The 22,253-nt window shown below is 45.1% G+C and overlaps 1 protein-coding gene across 4 annotated transcripts in view; it reads right to left on the minus strand.

Annotated features, from left to right (window-relative positions):
• Nucleotides 1-776: 776 nt before the first annotated feature.
• Nucleotides 777-22,253, minus strand: part of LAMA3 (laminin subunit alpha 3) — a 265,798-nt gene continuing 244,321 nt past the window's right edge. For 2 of the 4 annotated variants that reach the window (XM_017498569.2, XM_037727996.1), the window contains 9 exons: nucleotides 21,540-21,693; nucleotides 16,319-16,482; nucleotides 11,860-12,043; nucleotides 9,871-10,011; nucleotides 6,472-6,631; nucleotides 5,930-6,060; nucleotides 4,074-4,167; nucleotides 2,721-2,840; nucleotides 777-1,332 (listed from right to left, as the gene is read on the minus strand). In XM_017498569.2, the coding sequence (XP_017354058.2) occupies nucleotides 1,187-1,332; nucleotides 2,721-2,840; nucleotides 4,074-4,167; nucleotides 5,930-6,060; nucleotides 6,472-6,631; nucleotides 9,871-10,011; nucleotides 11,860-12,043; nucleotides 16,319-16,482; nucleotides 21,540-21,693 (1,294 nt within the window). In that variant the 3' untranslated portion in view covers nucleotides 777-1,186. The remainder of the gene's footprint in view (nucleotides 1,333-2,720; nucleotides 2,841-4,073; nucleotides 4,168-5,929; nucleotides 6,061-6,471; nucleotides 6,632-9,870; nucleotides 10,012-11,859; nucleotides 12,044-16,318; nucleotides 16,483-21,539; nucleotides 21,694-22,253) is intronic. The other 2 variants (XM_037727997.1, XM_017498572.1) reach the window with 1 other exon arrangement.

Below are 22,253 nucleotides of genomic sequence, written 5' to 3' on the forward strand. Positions count from 1 at the left end.
TCCGGAAGAACATTCCATTTCTGTGTAGATATGATTACAAAGCACGTCCACAAGACTGCAGTGTGGTTGTCAGAAGAGAATGCTGGGTTGAAGGGGATGTGACTCGGTTTCAGAGGTGGAAGAGGGTGTGTAGCTATAATGATACCACATAGAATTACTATATCCTATTTTTTAGAATTATTTGTTATTTTTCTTCTGATGAACAAACACTGTGGAGGATATGGAAATGCTTGCACAGGCTTCTCTGTTAGGGAAAGTGGTGCTGGCTGATAATATTGGTTCAGTACATTGTTCATTATTTTGTAGATAAAACTAGAAGTGAGTCCTCCATCCCATTGACTTTGGTTAGCTTGCCTCACGAAGCTTCGGTGATGGTGTATTACATCCATCTCAGCTTCCCTACTAGGTGTTTGTGCCCTCAAGGTACTGATCATCATAATCTAGACTTGGTTGGTGGCAGGCTGGGGAAGGCTAGGATTGGGAAGCCAAGGGGAAGCCAATGGGCTTCATTAATTAATGGGTTCATTAGTTCAGTTTGTTTGTAAGTTACTATTTTATGAATATTATGTGTCTCACCAATTGGATTGCATATTCCTTGAGGGCAGGAATTATTTCTTATTCCTCACTGTAGTTGCAATACTGAGCACACACAAAAACCTCATCAGTATATGCTCAGTGATTATATGGAGAAGGCTATGCTGCAGGTAACACATCAGGTGCTGAAGGATTAACAATGGCCATCAGACCATTGGTTTTATGCTAATAAAACATCATAATTTAAAGACGACACGGCATGTTTTAATCCATAAATTATAACCCTTTAACAGATATGAAAGTTTCATATTCTTAAAGTGCTTTAAAATATATTTAATTTTTTTAACAAGTAGAAAGAATATTTCTTAAAAGACATTTGATTTTTAGTGGAAATTAATATTACCAAAAACATTCTGTGCATATTTGAATAACAATTTTTTATCTTCAAGAAATGGGATTTTGATATAAAATACACATGGAGCACTGAATGCCAAAGTGATGGGTATCCATGGTCAGAATTCAAAATTAGATTCGCTATTAAACCTGTCTGGTTGGTGTCTTGAGTGAAGAATGATCTCGAGCTGGGGAGGGAGGTGCATTCGGTAATCAGTGCTTTTGAAGGCGAATTTCCTCGCTGTGAAATAGGTTCGGGTTACTGGTCAGGACAGCCATTCAGGCTGACAGGCCCCTGGACTTCCAGGGCTTCAGTGACAGGGACAGGGGTGTGGTTGACATGAATATTCCTCAGACAGCCAAAGAATGATTTCCACACAGGGAGCCTCAGTGTCGTCAAATTGGCTGAAAGAGAAAGTAGAGAGGCATTCAGTGAATAATTCATATTGTCCAGGGAATATTCCTTGGATTTTAGAGATAGTCATTTTTTTTTTTTTAGACAGGGTCTTGCTCTGTTACCCAGGCTGGAGTACAGCATTGCGATCACAGCTCTCTGTAAACCTGGGATTCCTGGATTCACTCAATCCTCCCACCTCAGTCTGCCAAGGAGCCAGGACTAGAGGCATGGGCCACCACCCTGGGCTAATGTTTAATGTTTTTGTAGAGATGAGGGGGTCTCGCTATGTTGCCCAGGCTGGTCTTGAACTCCTGGCCTCAAGTGAACCTCCTGCCTCAGCCTCCCAAAGCTCTGGGATTACAGGTGTGAGCCACCATGCCAGGCAAAAGATAGTCTTAGCGGAGAAAGCTAAAGTGACCCTATATCTCAGCCCACCCAGCCCTCTCCACTTCGGGCAGGCGTCTGACATTCCACCTGCTGTGATAAATCAGCAATGAGGCTACTCTTCAAGTTCTTCAGAGGAGAATCCACAGCCCAAATCAATACCTCTAAACTGGTGCTTTTTATGGGTAATGAAAGACCTATAAAATTAACAACCAGACTACAGTGTATTTGGAGGGACAGAAAACAATGAAGAATGAAAAGGGTCTTCCTGGGCAACATTCCAGTCTTGAGCTTGACTTCATTTCAGCCTGCCTGATTCTCCTAGTCTGGCCCACAAAAGTTTAATAACTCACCAGTAAAACTAAATGCCTGGAGAGGACAGAGACCAGTTTTTTAGCCCCGTTCCTGACCGTTTGCTGGTATCAGGCTTCTAGGTTAATGCAACCTCTTAAGAGAGGCTTATAAATTACAGGCTTGGGATTGGGCATGGTGGCTTATGCCTGTAATCCCAGCACTCTGGGAGACCGAGGTGGGTGGATCGCCTGAGGTCAGAAGTTTGAGACTAGCCTAGCCAACGTGGTGAAACTCCATATCTACTAAAAATACAAAAATTAGCTGGGCATGGTGGCGTGTGCCTGTAGTCCCGGCTGCTTGGGAGGCTGAGGCAGGAGAACCACTTGAACTGGGAGGCGGAGGTTGCAGTGAGCCGAGATCATGCCACTGCACTCCAGCCTGGGTGACAGAGTCAGACTCTAGCTGAGAAAAGAAAATTTACAGGTTTGGGGCATGGGGAAACGGCAGTAATGAGGCCAGGGCTTCCCTGACAAGTGCTCCTTTCTAGCAATTGCCTTTCCCCACATACCAGTGTAAAGGGCCTTACCATCTCCACTGTCCAGCCAAGAGTTGCCCTGCTACAAACTCATGGGCTGGAGCATCACATTTGTTGGGTTAAGAAGCAAATGTTCAGAGCTGTCATAGGGCAACATGTTATAGAAGTCAGGACAAGACTTACCTGGAACACCTCCAAGGTGTAGTGGCTCTTGAGTGCTGGCAGGTGGGAAGGGCATCTGTCCAGCTGTGAAGCTACTGTCTGTGTCCAGTTCCAGGCTCAGGATGTGTTGTTTTATGGTGACTGGGGAACGGAGGCTGGTTAGGTGTGTCATCGGAGGGGAGCCCTGCCTAATGTCTACACTATTGACTTTGTTCTAACTCCTTCCTACTGGTCCTGTGGGAGTGCTGTTTGCAGGAATTTGGTCAGCTTAGATATAAATTCAACTCACTTCTAAACACCAGGTAGTGCTTCCACGTACATGAATGAATTTAACCCTTCAAATGAATCTGTGAAGAAGAAATGATTGTTTCCCATTTCCCAGACAAGAGAATGTGTCTCACTGATGAGCCTGACAAGATGGCTTCGTTACCAAGCGGTGGGATTCAAGCTCTGGTCTCCTGTGTCCAGAGGCCATGCTGATTTCATGTGATCTCAAGCAATCCTCCTGCCTTGGCCTCCCAAAGTGTCTTCATACTTTCTATGAAGACACTGACTTCTGAAAGCTGATGCAAAAGACAGTGCTTTTGACCCTTAACAGAAAATTCCTCCCATGTTAACGATCTCAGCTAATTGCAAGGTAGTTACCTTTTAAATTAGCCAAGAAAAGACCACATTTTTACAACAGGTATTTTATAGCCAATACAGGTTCATAGATCTCCAATATCTACAAGTAACTAATAAAATTACAGATTCTTTTTGAGAGGAAATGCTTGCTGCAAGCAAGCATTGGTTTGTCTAAATAGTCTGCATTAATATTAACTGGTTGTTGAAAAAACCCAACAATGAGGCTTAACAAAAAACAGATACTGAGCACTGAGTATGTGTTAGACACTGGGCCAAGCACTTGTCACACATTATCCCATTGAATTTCTACAAACTTAAGAGGCATACTCTATTTTTATCTCCACTTTACAGAAGAGGAAATTGAAGATAGAGAACAGTTAAGCGACTTTCCAAGGTCACACAGGGAAAGGGATGGAACAAAGATCTGACCTCTGTTCTAACTTCAGAGCCAAAATCTAAATCACAATGTTATACTATCTGGATAACTAGCATAGCTTATTAGTGTGCTAGGCCCCAAATACAAACAAACAACACCAGTAACAATAAAACATTCAATAAGTTCTGGAGAATTGGAGGTGGCAACCATGAGTGACAGAAGCATAGGGGATGAGAATGGACACATTAGCCTGGGGGGCTGGCCCTGGTCAGGCACTATGGATGGAGGGGCTGAGGCTGCCTTTGGGATGTTCAAGTCAAGATGGAAAGGGGGCCTGTGTTAGTGCATGAACAATCAGCTACTGAACATCATACCTGCCACGGAGTGCCACTGTCCATCACACAGAGACTGCTTTGGTGTGACCGACGTCGAGGTCCCACCTGCTCCAGTCTCCATAGAGGCCGTGACCTGGAACACACATGCATTTTCCCATTTCGTTCAGAAATGCAGGAGGAGCCGACCTTCCCCTGCCATCTTTCCTTCCCAAACCTGGCCCCACTGACAGCTTAAGAGCACATTAGATATTGGTCCTCCTCTGCTTCTGCAGCAGGTGACCGCATGGGGTCCAAGGCTTCCAGAGATCTCTCTAATGCATCCCTTCCAGGCAGGCAAACTGTAAACCAGGTTGGACCCCAGCCGCAATGAGCTGTTTCCTTCTAATCCAAACACCGCCCCCATCAATTCAACTCAAAGGTTACTGATTGGAATTAATTAATGCGTGACAGTGGCTCTGTGTGGAAGGATATGTGAGATGTGGAAGGCAAAGATACTGTGGAGGCCTACAGCCTGCTGCAAGGGCCAGCCAATTGTCGTAGTTCCGCTCAAGCATTATTTATAGAGTGGTTTTCGTCCAAGACATTAAACAAGCAAAATGACTGAGTTTGCATTGGGCATGCACTGGGAGCCAGGTACACAGTCTGTTTTGTGCAGAATCCCACATTCCTGCTTCCTAAATCAGGGTCTCCTACGGGATCTTCCAAGGGTTAAACCAAGGGGAATGAAATGAGAGGACTAAAGTAAGTGTATTTATAAATAATTTACATTTAATTTGCATGTAGCCAGATGGGACAGCCTATTCACAGGCAATTTTTGAGCTAAACAATGTCACTGCTATTATGGAGGTCATCAGGTCTTGATTTGTTTTCCTGAGAATAATTCCTTCCCAGAGACTCTCAGTAAAGACTCTCTCCAGTCCCTCTGAAAACCCAGAATTGTCTCAAACACCTTGCAAGCTACCAGATACCTACTTAGACTTAATGAAAGGCTACAATAAAAAGTGTTCTAGGAGTCTCACTCTGTCACCCAGGCTGGAGTGCGGTGATGTGATTTCGGCTCACTGCAACCTCCATCCCTGGGTTTAAGTGATTCTCCTCCCTCAGCCCCCAAGTAGCTGGGACTACAGGTGTGTGCCACCTTTTTGTATTTTTTTTTTTTAGTAGAGAAGGGGTTTCACCACGTTAGCGGTGATGGTATCTATCTCCTGACCTCGTGATTCACCCGCCTCAGCCTCCCAAAGTGCTGGGATTACAGGCGTGAGCGACTATGCCCGGCCCAGAACATTTTATTTTCTTCTGGGGTTCTTTTCCCCTCACTCTTAATAAACTGTGGAAGGATGGGGATGAAAGAAAATGGCATATTATGTCAATCTTTCACTGGAGGCCTCAAGTATGGGTCTTCCTAAAAGAATTTGGTTTTAAAGGGACATCTTTGAGAAGGAAAGAGATAACTGGGCGGTGGAAAATAAGATATTGACTCAGGCCTGTGAGTGATGGGACAAATGAGGTCAGAGAGATGAAGGAGGAAGGAATCCATGAGAATTGAGTATATGGCAATTTCTATAATCGTGACAAAAGCCTTAAGATATAAGAGTTATTATCTACATTTTACAGATAAGGCTGAAAGAGCTTAAGTAACTTCCCTAGGGCCTTATAACCAAATCCTGGAGCTGCAATTCAGCCCAACTTGTTTGAGTTTTCCCAGTTTTAAAAATTAAGAACAGAAAACGTGATGATAAAATTACTTGCTAAAGAAAATGTAAGTTAGCCCTAAGGTCAAGGCTCTTTAATACAAGACTGGATCCCATTCTCTACTATAAACCTGACCCAGTGTGGCCTCCAGAAGTGGAAGCTGGTTTCCACAGACCCTCCCATGACATCAGACTGCTACGCACCTTCCCTGCCTCCATGTAAACACATAAGTGCTTCCCCGGCTGACTTCCGATGTGTATCAGGATTCCAGTGAGACTTCTTGGGCGGATGCTGAAAATAAGCTTAAATTCTGGCCCCAACAACACAGAGTGAGCTTTCCAAAGAAAAACAAAGCAAAAGTTAACGCATTGCTATGAAAGAAAACAGGGTATAGTTCTTTTTTTTTTTTTTTTTTTGAGATGGAGTCTCACTCTGTCACCCAGGCTGGAGTGAAGTGGAGCTCACTGTAACCTCTGCCTCTCAGGTTCAAGCGATTCTGTTGCCTCAGCCTCTCAAGTAGCTGGGATTACAGGCGCCCACCACCAAGGCTGGCTACTTTCTGGTTTTTTTTTAGTAGAGACGGAGTTTTGCCATGTTAGCCAGGCTGGCCTTGAACTCCTGACCTCAGTTGATCTGCCCGCCTTGGCCTCCCAAAGTGCTGGGGTTACAGGCTTGAGCCACTGTGCCCAGCTGGGATACAGTTCTTAAGACGCAAAGACATAAACTCTATGGAACTGCTCCTTACCCAAGATGACATGACCTCCTTCTTCAGAGAAATAAATGCCTTTCTCCAAAGGGCCCCCCAGGCAGGAAGACACCCCCGAGCTTGAAGAAGGGGTATCCAAGGGTTTTGAATCCAGATGAAAATTCTTCAGGCATCCCACAAAGCTATTTGTAGGGAAGGTCTGCAACCAAGAAAAAAAGAAAAAGCTCATTACCTACATCTCCAGGAAAGGCATGGGTAGCCAAGGTGAAGGGCACTGCAGCTTGTCAGCAAAAGGGGGAAGGTAGGTAGGGATTCATTCTTCCTGCTTCCGAGTCGGGTTCTTCAGACTCAGGTTCTAATAGCTGTTGTATTTGGCTCTCTGCCCACAGTACCAAGAAAAACTTGTGTACCAGATGTTGGGTGGGTGGTCGAAGTTTGCAGGTGCCACCAAACCAAGTGGCGTGTGTGCAGGAGGGCGGGGGTAGTGCAGATTGCTCACTTGTGCTGGAATAAGAACAGAGATGGTTGACCTGACCCTGGTCCTCACAGTCGGAGCAGCAACAAGGGAAATTTCCACCTTACAGTTGACATATTTCACCATCTCTCTGCAGGTAAAAACCCCTTCTTAGGCTTACATGAGGCAGTGTGATAGCTTAATGCAGGACAGCTGACAAATATAAAGAGGCCAAAATATTCCAAAAATAATAAAATGCAAAAAAATCTTCCACATTGTTGAGCTCAGTGCACCACCACCAAGTCACAAATGCTGCAGAGTTAAAATAAGATACAGTGTGCATCGTCAGTGGGCTTTCGTGGAGCCCCATGCCTGCCTAGAGCTGGCTGGAACAGGGGACTCCTCTCCTGGGGCCCTGGAACAGGCTTGTGGGGTTCTGTGATCTCCTATATTATATACCAGATGTGTTCTGCATGTGCATTTTCCTGGGGAGAAGTACTGTAAATTTCATAAAATTCTCAAGAAAGTTTAAGATTCATTGAATAAAACTCCTAGACTCCCTTCTAGAATGAATGCCTTTAGGGCTCTGAAATCCTACAAGACAGATATGGCATAAGGATATGATAACTTTAAGAGAAAACATTGGATGGGCGGGGTGGCTCATGTCTGTAATCCCAGCACTTTGGAAAGCTGAGGCTGGTGGATCACCTGAGTTTAGGAGTTCGAGGCCAGCCTGGCCAACATGGTAAAACCCCGTCTCTACTAAAAATACAAAAATTAGCTGGGCATGGTGGTGCGCGCCTGTAGTCCCAGCTACTCAGGAGGCTGAGGCAGGAGAATCTCTTGAACTTGGGAGGCAGAGGTTGAAATGAGTCAAGATTGCTCCACTGTACTCCATCCAGCCTGGATGACAGAGTGAGACTCCATCTCAAAAAAAAAAAAAAAAAAAAGAAAATGGTGATGTGATACCATTTTCACATCATGCTGCCAGCATCAACAGTAAACTACTGACTGGGATCCCTATGAAACTTTTTGTTTCATAAGATTTGTCATGCTACACAATGAAAAAGCTGTGTTCTAAAGCTAGGACTCTCCAGGAGGGGCCAGACCCAGCATTGATCCCTAAGGGCTGACTGCAGTGCTGGTTGGTGTTCAGAGGCAGACACTGATCTGACGTGGCCTACTCCTGAAAAGGATATGTGGGAGGGCCCGTGAAATGGGTTATACCCTCAGGTTGAAAGAAGGCTGCAAAAAGAAACTTGGCTTGTAAAGAGGATTGTAAGTGGGGTGCTACTAATTGCCCCAGATGTTAGGATGCTGGGTGTGATTAGGGTGGTTTAAAGAGTATTTATCCGAGGCCAAAGAATACCCAAATCTTGCCCCATCCTGTGATTTATCTGAGATGAACATGGGAACAGAGGTTGAGAAAAAGCAAACGTTAACAATGAGAATCCTCCTTAGCAACTAATATGTGGTGTATATGATATATATATATATATAATGTGTATTATAAATAATGGATAATATGTTATATATTTTTATTAGAATATATACCTGTTTTAAAAAATGTCCGTATATAAAAGTGACTGTATATAACAAAGCAAAGTAATACTCTATTGCCTGATAGGGTACAAGAAATATACTTTATTGTAGAACACTGGAGCTCTGGTCCAAACCCCAGTGCAAAACCCAAGTCTGCCAGGCTAAGCCCTGGCTGAGGCTAGGTCAGCCTAAGCAGCTAGCATCTAAACTGGTGGAGAAGACCTGCTTTCATTATGCCCATTTCTAGGCCCAGATTTGAGCCCAGGGCTCTTTTGTTTTCCCCACTGCAAGCAAACATCACACCAGAATATGCCACCAAGTCTGGAGGAAAGGGATAAAAGTTGCATTCAAGTGGAGGGCAGTCTACAGAGCTGAACTGTTGAGAGGCGCATCTTACTTAACTTTGTCGGGGGGGAAAACAAAGGCAAGCCTGGGGAAAAAAAAAAAAGGCAAACCTGGGACAAGAAAGACAGGTGCCCAAGGCTGCCTCAAGTAACCCTAGTGCAATGAACACTGTGGCAGGGGGTAGGAGAGAGGAAGGGAGAGGGCACCCACAGAGCTCAGCCCTGGAGCTGTGGCCCTATCAGAGCCTTGAACTTGACAAACCTAGAAAAGCACCCCTCTTCCAGGGACAGAGAAGTCCCAACTTTCACTTCGCCCAGCATTCCCAAGTTTAGTTTTTGAGATAATTTTGTTACTTTAGACATTAAATAACATTAAAATACAATATTCAGTTATTAAGTTATTATTTTTTCAATTCTCTTTCTAGAGTTTGGACGAGGAAAAGGAACAGCTTTTAGTTTGTGCTAATATGTCTTAAACGCCCTCTTGATTACGTGTCAGGCACTTTTTCCTCCAGGCGAAGAGCACATAGGTCACGCGACCTATTTGACATTAATAACGCTGTTTGGTTTTCAAGTGTTTCTTATGGTTACCTATTATTTATGGTGAAGAATAGTAGGTTTCCACTTATGGGAGAGATAAAAAGGTCCCACAGAAGCACATTTAAAATAAATAGTTTGATGGAGAGAAAACCCGTGAGCCAAAGTTTTACCTGGGTATGGCAAAGATGGTGAAAGTGGCAGAAACGACTGCAATTTCGAACACATTATGTTAATAAAAAAATCTCTGTCTATAACCTAAAACCTCTGTTTTCGCATTCCCTGGAGAAGAAGCCAATAGATTCAGGTTTAGGAAGCAGTAGACAAGCCCTATCTTCACCCCTTCAAGGTCTGTGTCTCAACCTGCACCTTAAAAATGAAGACTTGGGGTTAAGAAATGGACACCTCCTCTGTGTGCTTGTGAACATTAATTAGACCCTTAAAAATCATTTAAAGTATTTTGACATTCTCATATGTTGAGTATTTTGAATATCACATATAATTATGTCTATAATACAAGGTGAATTATTTTTATCCATGGCTCTGAACATAACTATTTACCTTTGGTTTCCCTGACGGAGATGATCCCAGGTAAACTGGTGCTGTGATGCTGATGGTGGAGTTTCCGGGCAAACTTCCCTCGCGGACCCTCAGTCCGTCCACAACCAAGCGCCCCTTTTCTCCATCATGGCCAAACACCACCTTCAGAGTGAGGGAGATCTGTGAGTTGCATTTTTACCTTTGACAATTGGCATTGTATTTTATTAAATATCAGTGGCCAAATTTAAAAACAATGTTTTTCTCCTCCTTCAAACAGCTTCAAAAGATGAGTTTTTTTTTCAGTTATCACCATCACCATCATTTTGTGAGATTGTTAAATATTGAACAAACTGAGCTAAAAAGGGGTACTAAAAAAAAGGTTGCTCAGAAATGAACTAGTCAAAATATTTTATAGAAATAATCTGGAAACTAACATAAAAGATAAACAGTTAAAGGCACATCCACAGGCAACCCCTCCCATTAACAAAGGGGCAGAGACAGTGTGGACAGTGGTAGGGAAATGGGTGTAGCAGAGCCGTGGCACCTGGGGCAGGCCTCTTGAGCAGGTGGAAGGAGGGCACTTCTCTTCTAACAAGAGGAGCACTTTGCTAAAATGTCCAATCCCTGGGGTCTGGTGTGGATTCTGCCATCTCATGACTGTGAGACTATTCACTGATGATGCTTCCATTTAAATGCCAAGCTGTGACCTTCAGCCTCTACTGCCTGCTGACATCTGGGTTTGAAGGTCTGACAGGCCATGCAGCCCTGAGATGTTCATGGCAGAACTCTGCATCTTCCCCAGCTCTAAACTGCATTCCTCTTGACCACATCTGCTTCTTCTCCAGCTTCATCTCAGTAAATGCCCACTAATGACCCAACTGATGGCCCCAAATCACAGGAAACGATCTGGACCCCTATCTTCCTCTCACCCTCTATTGGTGACCCATCAGCAAGCCCACGTGGTTCTACCTTCCGCATGCATCCCTGGCAGTCACGTCTCCCCACCGTCCCACAGCCTCTGCAAGCAAAGGCAACAGCAACCACATGGGCTCCCTGCTGCTACTCTTCCACCCTGTCAGTCTCTTCAGCTAAAGAATTACACGATATATGGATCTGTACATGGAAGAGTTTTAAGACCCTTTAAAAGCTTTACAGGCCCTTTCAAATAAAGTCCAAATTCATAGCTTGGCCTTCAAAGCTTAAATCATCAGGGCTCTGTCTTCCTCTCTAATTCCATTTCTTACCACTTTGTGCTTTTTCATTCAGCTAATTCCCACCTCCAGGTCCCTGTTACTTCCTCTTCCCTCTGCCTGGAACCCCTTCCCCATAACCTCATGTGACTGCCACCTGCTGCGCTGGGGCTTTCTCGACTGCCTTATTTAAAACAGTCTCTCTGTTCTGTCATTTTCTTACCTCGCTCTAGTGTTTTCTCAAAGCACTTACCAATCTCTGACATTACATTGAGGAATGTTTGCTTATGTGTTCCAGAAGGGCAGCTGAATGACTAAGTGAACGCACCTGTCAAGTCACTTACGTTTTCTGAAGTCCAGCTGCCTCCTTAGAGAAAGAAATAGGTCCTTTCTTGCCTTAAATGTTATTTCTTTGAATCTAGAATGCCTTTAAGCAAGAGGTGAGGTGGTAGGATCAGTCCAGGACCAAAGAGGGGCCTGGAGGCCTGGAAACTGGTCACAGGGGGAGAAATGGTGCTGGAGGCAGGAGTGAGAGTAGGCAAGGGGCATGAGGCCGCCGGGGGAGAGCTGAAGGGGATGGAAGAAGCAATCAGTAAAGTCCATCTTGACTTTACTGTCTAGGATGACAGCCATGTGTGGCGTGTGTGCAGCCTCCAGTACTGAGATGCCGGGCACGCAGCGCCTGCAAGCCCTCCCACTGCACACAGCTCTCCCACCACACGCCTTCGTGTCTGGGAAAGATGCTGGGACTCCTATTTTCAGCAACTCCAAAAGTGAATTCCACACCAACTGGAGACACTGACGCAGCCCCAGCCCTTACCGTGTGCCATTTCCCGTCATTGCATTTCTCCTTGCTTTTGAGCCTCAGTTTTTTCCTTTCTGTCCCCAGTGCAAAGACCAGATGTCCTTTTGAAAGATAAAGAGCCATAAAGGAGTTCTTAGTGCCCGTGTGAAACACCAGCCCTCTGGAGGATGTTGTCTGCACGTCCACAGCAAACTGTGACCTGTGGTGACGAGTGGCAGTGAAGAGAAATAGAGGTGTTCAGCGTTCCTTCGAATCTCAGAGTAGAGACACAGGGTGGGGGACAAACACACAACCCCCATTTTTCAAATGGACAAGCTAAGGTAGGTACTGATTAGATAACCTGTTTCTCTGAGAACTTTTTTTTTTTTTTTTTTGAGATGGAATTTTGCTTTGTCGCCCAGGCTGGAGTGCAGTGGTATGATCTCAGCTCACTGCAACCTCTGCCTCCTGGATTCAAGCAATTCTTTGCCTCAGCCTCCCAAGGAGCTGGGATTATGGGCACCTGCCATCACGCTCAGCTAATTTTTGTATTTTTAATAGAGACAGGGTTTCACCATCTTGGCCAGGCTGGTCTTGGACTCCTGACCTTGTGATCTGCCTGCTTCGGCCTCCCAAAGTGCTGGGATTACAGGCATGAGCCACTGCACCCGGCCAGCCTCTCTGGGAACTTCAACAAGCTATTCTATTTCAAATGTTAATGGTTTTGTTGGATAATTTCCTTACAGATCTTTTATAAAAGCCTATGTTTTAAAAAGTTATGGTAGAATACACATAACATAAATTTTGCCATCTTAACCGTTGTTAAATGTATAGTTCAGTGCCGTTAAGTACATTCACATTGTTGTACTATCAATCTTGAGAACTCTTTTCATCTTGCAAAACTGAAACTTGTACCCAATTAAACAACAGCTCCCTGGCTTCCTTTCCGCACAGCCCCTGATAACCAGCCACCACTCTACTTTCTGTCTTGATGAATATGACTACTTGAGGTACCTAATGTAAGTGAATTGTAAAGAACTTGTCCTTTTGTGACTGGCTTATTTCACGTAGAAGCCTGTACTTTTCAAACCCAATGAATATGCATTCTGTTTTGTATGTATTCACAGAGAGGGAAGTCATAGGAGAAGTAGGGGGCAACTCGAATAACAAGGATGTGATGTAAGCATTAAAGAAGCGTTTCCTTTCTGCAAGACAAATTTAATACAAAGACATGGAAGCATAGACCCACCTTCTCCCACACAGCTCTACATTTCTCAGACCCTAATACCCTACCTGTGAGGGAAGAAAAATGAGGCAAATATCACAGAGTAAAAGCAGAGTGCGCCAGGTGTGGTAGCTCACGCCTGTAATCCCAGCGCTTTGGGAGGCCGAGGTGGGTGGATCACCTAAGGTCAGGAGTTCAAGACCAGCCTGGCCAACATGGGGAAACCCCGTCTCTACTAAAAATACAAAAATTAGCCAGGCATGGTGGCAGGCATCTGTAATCCCAGCTACTCAGGAGGCTGAGGCAGCAGAATTGCTTGAACCCAGGAGGTGGAGGTTGCAGTGAGCCTAGATCACACCACTGCACCCCAGCCTGGGCAACACAGCGACTCTGTCTTAAAAAAAAAAAAAAAAAAGAGTGCAGATTAGTGTTCATTTGCGTGATGATGATGGTTACATGTTCTATGCACATCCAGCTAAGCAAGCTTTACTTTTTATGAAAACTCAACTCATCCATCCATCCAACAAACAAGTATTTAGCGAGTGTGGGGGATGCATAAGGCACGGTGCTGGACCCAGGAATGCAGTGATGGATGTTTCATTCCTTGAGTCGTTTATGGGGCAGGGGTGCCCTGAGAGGGATGCATAAAGGTGTGCATGAAAGGGTTGTGGGAGATGCAAATATCAACCGGCTGTCCTCAGCCATTCCTGTGGCCAATGTCTACGCAGACAGCAGACAGAGGGCAGAAACTGGGATCATCCCACTCAGAGTGGCATCCCCAGTGTCTATTATGCAGTAGGCACTCAATAAATAGTTACTGAATTGAATTAAATGGTAAGTGGAAAATTCGGAGGCAGAAACTAGAAGTGGAACAAAGAAATTATACTGTTAATTCCCTTTGCTTTTTAATTCTGTGAGGCTGAGATGCACATTTATTCTTCAGATTAGCAAGTTTCCTTGAGGGCAATGTTCTTCAAAATGAAAGATAAATCTATATTTGTTAAATTAAGACAGCCAGATGGTAACACTGCTCAATATTTCTCCTGGTGTGTCTGTGTTAGTGCGGAGGTTTGGAGGATGAGGGGTAGCCAAGTTAAGGAGGATATTAGAACGTGCTGCAGAATAGAAAGGACTTTCCATATGTGGGCCTGATGATCAGACTTGACATTTGCTTTCCAGAACTATTTCCTAAAGTAACTTTCGTTCGTAAAAGACTAACTGACTAACACCCAAAAAAAGGCATCAGCAGATTCAGATCCCAGTACATGATACTGTGGCTGTGACTCTTCATTGCTGGAGGATGGGAGGACAGGGCAGAGAGCTAAAGAGCATTTTTATACATTCACCAAAGGGGTGAAGTGACAGCACCTGTTGTAAAGGAGTGTCAGAGCACTGCCGGAATGTCAATCAGAATGAGAACAACAGAATCCTCCAACTCTTACAACTTTCTGAAAACATCTGATTGCTACAACATTTGGGGCTAACATAAGTTGAAAATTATATTTACTGATTAACTTTTTAAAAAATGTTACTTTTAAAAATGTTGCTTTTTCATTTATGATGTACAGTTTAACGTTGGATGGGGAGGCACAGGGGCAGAACTGTCAGAAGTTGGTAACTCGCTGCACTGAATGTGCTGAGAGAGAAGCTGCCCGGGAGGGGAGGGAGAAGATGATGGAGAGGCCACAAGGGGGAGGCCAGAGGTGGGAGGCTGGGGAAAGGGCAGCTGGGGCAGTTTCTTGAAAGAGGGAGGTCACTGTCATTAAGGTCAGCTTGACCAAGAGAGCAGGGACGGGGAGTGGGGTCTCCCCACCACCCAGTAGCCGGGGGAGGGCGTAACTGGAGGGACATTCTCCCTCCCTCTGCCTTAGCTTCTATTAGCACAGTTTTGGAAAATGAGGGACCCCGAGACTTTCCATGGGGCAGCTGGAGACCCGGCGCTGTCCACACAGGCTTTCTCCTGAGCTCAGCATTCAGTCTTTCTCTAGCCTTTACCTCTCTCTGCCTGCGATGTACGCTCACAGCTTACTGAGTGGGCTTCAAGGGCCAGCCTCCTTACAAGCTATGACCTCTCCTCCCTGCAAGGAAAGCATCATCAGGCCCACTGAACCAACAGGAAAATTGAGGTCCAGAGACAGGTAGCAATTTGCTAACGTGCAAATTGGCATAGAGGGACAGCTTAGGCTTGGAAAAGTTAAACAGCCTGTGGCCACCATGAAGTCATGCTCCAAGAGAAGCTGCGGCGGGGAGCACAGTGCGGCTGCCATGCCCTGGGTCTTCAATGACACCCGAGGGTACTCGAGTCAGGTCATTTATGGTCAACAATGGGCTCTTCTCAGAGATGATCTCTGCTTGGGGGCACTGAGGCACCTGACTGAGACTGCTCACAGCTGTACTGCAGCCTGAGGTCCTTGCTATCCGGCTCTATTCTCCCTGCACCCTCCTCTCCATATCTACAGGCCCACAGCCAGCTGTGGGCTCTTCCTGCCTGCTCCCGTCCCTGTCCCCATCCCCTCCTGGTCATCCTTCACAGGCTTCCCCACAATAAATCCCTTGCCCATCTAATCCCATCTGAGTGTCTCTGTCTCAGAGGAGCTGCCCTGGCACATGGCCTGGGGTCACATGGCCAGTAAGTGGTGGAGGGGACTGAAAGCCAGATTTTAGAGCCAGGTCCTTTTAAACTCTGGGCAATTCTGCCTCTGTAGAAAAGCCATGAAGAAATAGCACCTTTTTAATCTATGTCTTCTTTGAATCACCTGAAAATGACAAACCTTGTTTTTCTACTTTTTTCCTGACATAATTCATATTTCTGCTTATTCCCCTCTCCCCAGAAGAGATGCAACTTGTTAGCACAAAAAGGCCAAATGTATTCTCTAAAAATGATCTGGCACTGCAGCTACCTAAAAAGAATGATTTTCCTTTCACTACAGAATACAAGAAAAGAAAGGTGATTTATCATAGAAATAAAACAGTAGCTTTAAAAAAAAAAGTTAGCCTTATTTTTAGAACACCATCAATTCTAAACCAGAGCTGAGCTGATTGTTTCAGCCTCAGAGCAGTACACCCTCACGTTTGCCTCCGGCTGCTGGGAGAGCACATGGCAGGCAATCACGCTCCCCGTCCTGTGCAGGCCAGCACCTCTTTGCACACAAATGGTAGTACCATCTTCATTAGAGACAGGTGCATGGTGTCATGGCAGCCAGATTTCCCTGGGTGGAATCACAGAATCAGGTTCTGAGTTGGTGCTGGGTCAGGAAAGCTAAATAATACCTGGATTTCAGCAGCTCCTGAGGAAGCTTGAATAGCAAGTGGCTGGTGGGAATGTCTCCAAACCGGAGGGCTCCATGATTGGCCTGCATCCTGGGAAGCGGTGAGCAAGCATCTTGCCGCACCTTCATGCTCCTTGGGGAGGCTACTGGTGTGTCTTGCAACAGCTGCATGGGAGAAGATCATTATCAGGGGACAGAGTGAAGAATGCTTGTCTTGCTAAGTACATTGCTTAATTTTCACCATTGATCCTAAGGGATGAATTCAGCAGGGCAATAGAAGGCCTGGGAAATGGTACTGTGGAGATGGGAAGTTTCCACTGAGAGCCCTTCCTGCGGGTCACTGACTGGCATGGAGCGGGCAGAACAAAGAGCTCATTCTTTAGCTCTTTAACTTTTTCCGAAACCAGATCCTCACAATCCCCGTCAGTGCCCTAGTGTGGCTTTGATTTGAGAGCATCTTGCCACCAGGAAGGTATGAGACAGGGCTAGAAGGCAGAGAGGCTCATTCTTTTGGGGGAAACAAAGTTTAGGAGAATCTAAATACCCCCTTTTCTCTCCCACCTTCTTTGGGGAGCATGCATGTTATTCTCATCTTACACAAGTCTGGGTTCTTTTCTGAAAGCTGCTAACCTGGGACCAGTGGCTGCCTGGTTCCCCTCTCCACCACTGAGTATTGGAAGAACCACAGTGTCGCTTGAGGGAGCCAGCATTTGGCCAGCAGCACCGAGATGCCCACAGCCTGCCAGTGAAACATGGAGCTGCAAACCTGCAGCCACCTCCCCTAACGACCACTCACTTGGACAGCAGGGCAGGTGAAAGGACCAAGATAGCAGGAGACAGAAAGAAGGGAGAGGACCACATCCTGTCTCCACTTCCATCAGAGTTGACTCATGCAGAGAAGTCTGTCCTATGCTGGATGAGGCTTTGAACTTTTGAACAGGACTGAGTTTTAATGCAGGAAAACAACCATAATAAATGTTAAATGTGACTAGGAAATTGTTGGAAGTAACTGAGATTTCCCAGGCCTGCCCCTCTTTTCTCCATCACAGAGCTCAGATTCTGAAATGCCCATGCACCTCTCCCAGGTGCTCAGAACTCAGTGGGGACCTCCATCAGTCAAAGCAAAGGGTGGGGATTCACCTTACCACGGGTTGGTTCAGAAATGAACATGTGATCTCTCCCTCCTGCTCAAGGAGCCCTGAGAGGAAGTTGAAGGTGGGGCTTCTGATAAAGGATTCCATATTAGCACAAAGAGAAACCCGGGAAGAATCGGTGCTGCTTGTGCTGGACAGTGTAGCAAGGATATGATTCCCAGAAGCACGCAGGATGGAGCCAAGAGAGCCAAGAGGAAGCCGAGCCAGCTCCTGATGGACCAGGCCTCAAGCCTCACCTACCCCACCATGGCTCACCATGTGAGATTATTATTATCGTTTAAGTCATTAATTTTGCAGTGAGTTTTCTGAATCAGCAGCTAAAGGCTTCCTGAAAGGTTCACATTCCTTCAGGGGCGGGTTTTCTTCCCTGACCCAATTCCTGGATACAGTGCTCAGAATGCAAACTTGAAATCAGTCATTTGAAATGATGCTTGCACATTGCTAAATGGAGATGTTCTACCATACCCAACAGAAACTTAAGTGAGTTACTTAAATCACAGCCAAACCTTGATCCTATTGAGATTAGAACCCAGCCCCAGCTCCTGCCTGGGGCTCACACCAATGGGCCTCGCTCCCTCTCTGGGAATCTTCTCTGTGTGTCAGTAGCATGAGCATGGAGATGAATAGTTTTGACAGATAGCCTTTGCCACCAAGTCTCCCTTAATTCTCTTAATGGTATCATCATCCTTTAAGGCATCCAGGCTCAAAATGTTGGTCATGATGGACACCTGCCTCCCTTGCCTCTTTCATGCAATAAGTTCTCATGTCCTGCTTTTGTTTTGTGTGACATAATTTTGTTTCCACTTCTTCCTTTTCAATTCTAGTGCCTATGCCCTGAATGTCAGCCCTGACTTGTTTTTTATTTTATTTTATTTTTTTTTTGAGATGGAGTCTCACTCTGTTGCTCAGGCTGGAGGGCAGTGGTGTGATGTCAGCTCACTGCAACCTCCACCTCCCTGGTTCCAGCAATTCTCCTGCCTCAGCCTCCTGAGTGAGGTGCCCACGACCACACCTGGCTAATTTTTGTATTTTAAGTAGAGACGGGGTTTCACCTTGTTGGCCAGGTGGTCTTGAACTCATGACCTCAGGTGATCTGCCCGCCTCAGCCTCCCAAAGTGTTGGGATTACAGGCATGAGCCACCACACCCGGCCAGCCCTGACTCTTTTGCTGGGATGACTGCAGTAGCTTGCCAATCTGACTCCTTGGCTCTAGAGCTTCCCTACACCAAACCATTCCACTGGCTGCTGCCAGCTTAGTAATCTTCAATCTTTTCAACTGCTTACAGCACTCCTTTCAATGACATTACATTGACTATAGACAAATGTCCAATTGACATAGGTCATATGAGGCTTGCCTGATCTGGCTTCAGGGTGTGATTCTAAGTTACCTCTCTCTAGTCTCCTTTCTCCACCAAATTTCCCACTGTTCACCAAGCTTTCCGGGCCTTTAGAGCACATTCTTTGTGCTTACGTTTGAATCTTGTGCTCTTCTTGTGCTTCTGGGAATCGCATCCTCACTACATTGTCCAGCACAAGAAGCGTGGATTCTACCCGATATCTCTTTGTGCTAATACGGAATCCTTGTCAGAAGCCCTGCCCTCAACTTCCTCTCAGAGCTCATTGGCCATGAGGGAGGGGTCGCATGTTCATTTCTGAACCAACCCCTAGTAAGATGAATCCCTACCCTTCACTTTGACTGACGGAGATCCCCACTGAGCTCTGAGCGCCTGGGAGAAGAACACATTCTTTGTGCTTAAAAGTTTGAAGTTTGAATTCTGACTCTACCATTTACTGGCAGGGTGCTCTTTGGTAACTTTTTTTTAAACTCTTAGACACCCAATTTCCCGACCTGTAAGGTTGGCATTTTAACTAGAGACGGGGTTTCACCATGTTGGCCAGGATGGTCTTGAACTCATGACCTCAGGTGATCTGCACCTCTGAGAGAGGTGTGGTAAGAGGGGAGAGAAAGAGCATGAAGTCTGGTGAGGATGCATTCAGCGATGAGTCCCAGCTACATCCTGCCTCCAGCTTTGGGCTTCTGCTCAGGCACCAACAATATTCACTCATCTAAATTTGGTCACCTCCTCCAGAAGAACCCTCCTGATTCCCATGATAGGAAAATTCCTGCTGTACCACTCCTGTCCCTTTCATTTAGGTTTTCATCAGTGTGCACAGTAATAATAACTAGCATTTAATGCATACTTACTATGTGCCAGGCACTTTTATAAGTATCTTGTATTTATTACTTCATTTAAACCTCACATCGACATCATGAGCCATTACCATTATTTATCTTCAATTACATCAGGGAAAATAGACCCACAGAGAGGTTTAATAATTGTCCAAAGTCACATACCTAATGCATGGTAAACCCGGATGCAAACCCAGGAAGTCTGACCCCAGAGTACTTAACCAGTACCTAACCACTAAGCTGTGCTCTATTCTTTCTGCTAATGGGAAGAGACTAATGTCCTATTCCATCTAAACTGGGGGCTTATGCAGAACAAGGGGAAATGAAATAGTGTATCCATGAATGTTTTCCACATCAAAAGCTCCAGTCCCACGCTATCTGCTGAGGCCCACGTGGAGACTCCTGACTGTCTCCTGCCAAATTTCTGCACCTGGGTGTCCTGCAGGTGCCTGCCACTCACTACACCACAAACTCCATTCATTCTCTTTTCCTCCAAATATGTGTCCTTCTTCTATCTTCATGGAGAGGGCATCTCCATCCATCAAATAACCCAGACCGGATGCCTCAGAATTATCTCAACTCCTGCCTCTCCCTTGTCTCCCCAATTCAATTATTGTCTGAGTCATGTATAGTCTATCTTATAAATAGCTTTTGAATCCATTTGCTCACTCCAGTTCAGCATCACTGGGCTAATTCAGTCTCTCAATAACTTTCAGCCTTACAATGAAAAAATGAATATATGACTTCATTTCTGATGGGGCAATTCTAAAGATGTTCCTGTAATGGCCAAATGACAACCCTTTTGGATTTATGAAGCATATTTCTTCTTAATAGCATAAAACATTATTTTATTAGGTATTATCTGTTCATGCTCCCCTAAATCATTGTGCAGTGGGGAAATACTGGTAGAGAAGCAGCCTGTGGTTGACATTAGGTGGGAAGTGTGTTGAACAGGAGCACACAGCTCTCAAGAGGCCACAGGCTCCTGGGTGGGAACTCCATCCAACTCTACTTCCACCTGTGGGAGCTTGGGCAGAATTGCTTAGCTTTCTACACTGCAGCATGAGGTTACTGAGGGATTTGGTAAGAAAATCCATTTGGAATGCATAGTGCAGTGCCTGGCAGATCAGAGGTGCCCAATGTTATCCATTAACCATATTAATTGTAACCTCAGACCTGGGGAAGTCACATTGTTGACCTGGAGCAGAGCACAGCAAGGGGCTTCTTAAGCTCCAATCCTGCGTTCAATTCATGACAACGTTCTGCTCCTCCAAATAAGGAGTTTCATTTCCTCTCAGTTTCTCTCAGTGCTGTACCTCAGAATCACCTGAGGAGCTTCACAAACTACTGATACACCCACTCCACTAGGATCTGACTTAATTGGGTCAGATGCAGCCTGAGCATTGGGGTGTTAAAGCTCCCCAGGTGTTTCTAATCTGTAGTCAAGTGTCTGCCACGTTGGTTTTGACAAAGCCCAGATGTATGGGTGTATATTCTCATAGGAGTTGCATCAGAGCAGAGGGGAGGTCTGTGGGCAGGAAAAGGAGCATGGCCCTTATATTCTACAGAAAAACAGGACCTGCTGGGGACACAGCAGAAGTGTCAAAAGAGCAAGATATCAGCTACAGAAATTAAGAAACCTAAGTCATGGTTTTGTTCTGTGAGTGCAAAACTTGCCAACTTTTCATCAAGATGCAAAATAAAAGCTGAAAAGATAACCACTTCGACATTTTGGTGTGATTCAGGTGTTGATAACCCATCAATCCCACTTCATGGATTGGCGATCTCTTACCCCCTTCCCCAATATCTCCCATAAGGCAGGCTTAGGGGAATCCTCCAGGGAGGAGTGAAACCCAGGGTTAGGTTTGAACACTTACCTGGTTGATATGGAAAGTCTTGGTCTTGTTAAACTTGGTAGAACCTTTAAGCAACATTAGGAAAGGTGGTTTGTTTAAATTGCAGCCTCCCAGGGACACATCTCTCTTAAGAGAGTTATTGGCCAAATCTAGGACTTCGGGACTCAGTGATAGCCTGGAAAAAGAGCAGAAATGAAAGATGCTGCCAAACTTGGACATGTTGAGGAAGACCCGCTGGTAGAGAGAGCTCATTTCAAAAACTGCACATTTGGGGGATAAAGAGGGATTGGTTAATGGGTACAAAAATGCAGTTAGAAGGAATGTGATCTAGTGTTTGGCAGCACAGTAGGGTGACTCTAGTTAATGATGATTTATTGTATATTTCAAAATAGCTAAAGGAGAAGATTCGGCATGTTCCCAATATAAAGAAATGATAAATGTTTGAAATGAAGGACATTCTAGTTACACAGATTTGATCATTACATATTGTAGGCCTGTATCAGAATATCACATGTACCCCAAAAATATGTATAAATACAACTATTATGTATCAATAATTTTTTTTAATTACACATTCTTATGGTCATGGTTCCTAGGCACTTTCATCTCCTACTTTAGTATCACCTCTAGAAGCCAGTGAGGAGCCCAAGAAACCTTTATTGACTCGGGACTGTGGTGGGATTGTGGGAGGGCTGGGATAGTATAGTTCTTTCTTTGAAATTGGTGTCACATAGA

The sequence above is a fragment of the Cebus imitator genome, unplaced genomic scaffold (genome assembly GCF_001604975.1).
Source record: "Cebus imitator isolate Cc_AM_T3 unplaced genomic scaffold, Cebus_imitator-1.0 Scaffold12, whole genome shotgun sequence".
In the NCBI taxonomy this organism is placed as follows: Eukaryota; Metazoa; Chordata; class Mammalia; order Primates; family Cebidae; genus Cebus; species Cebus imitator.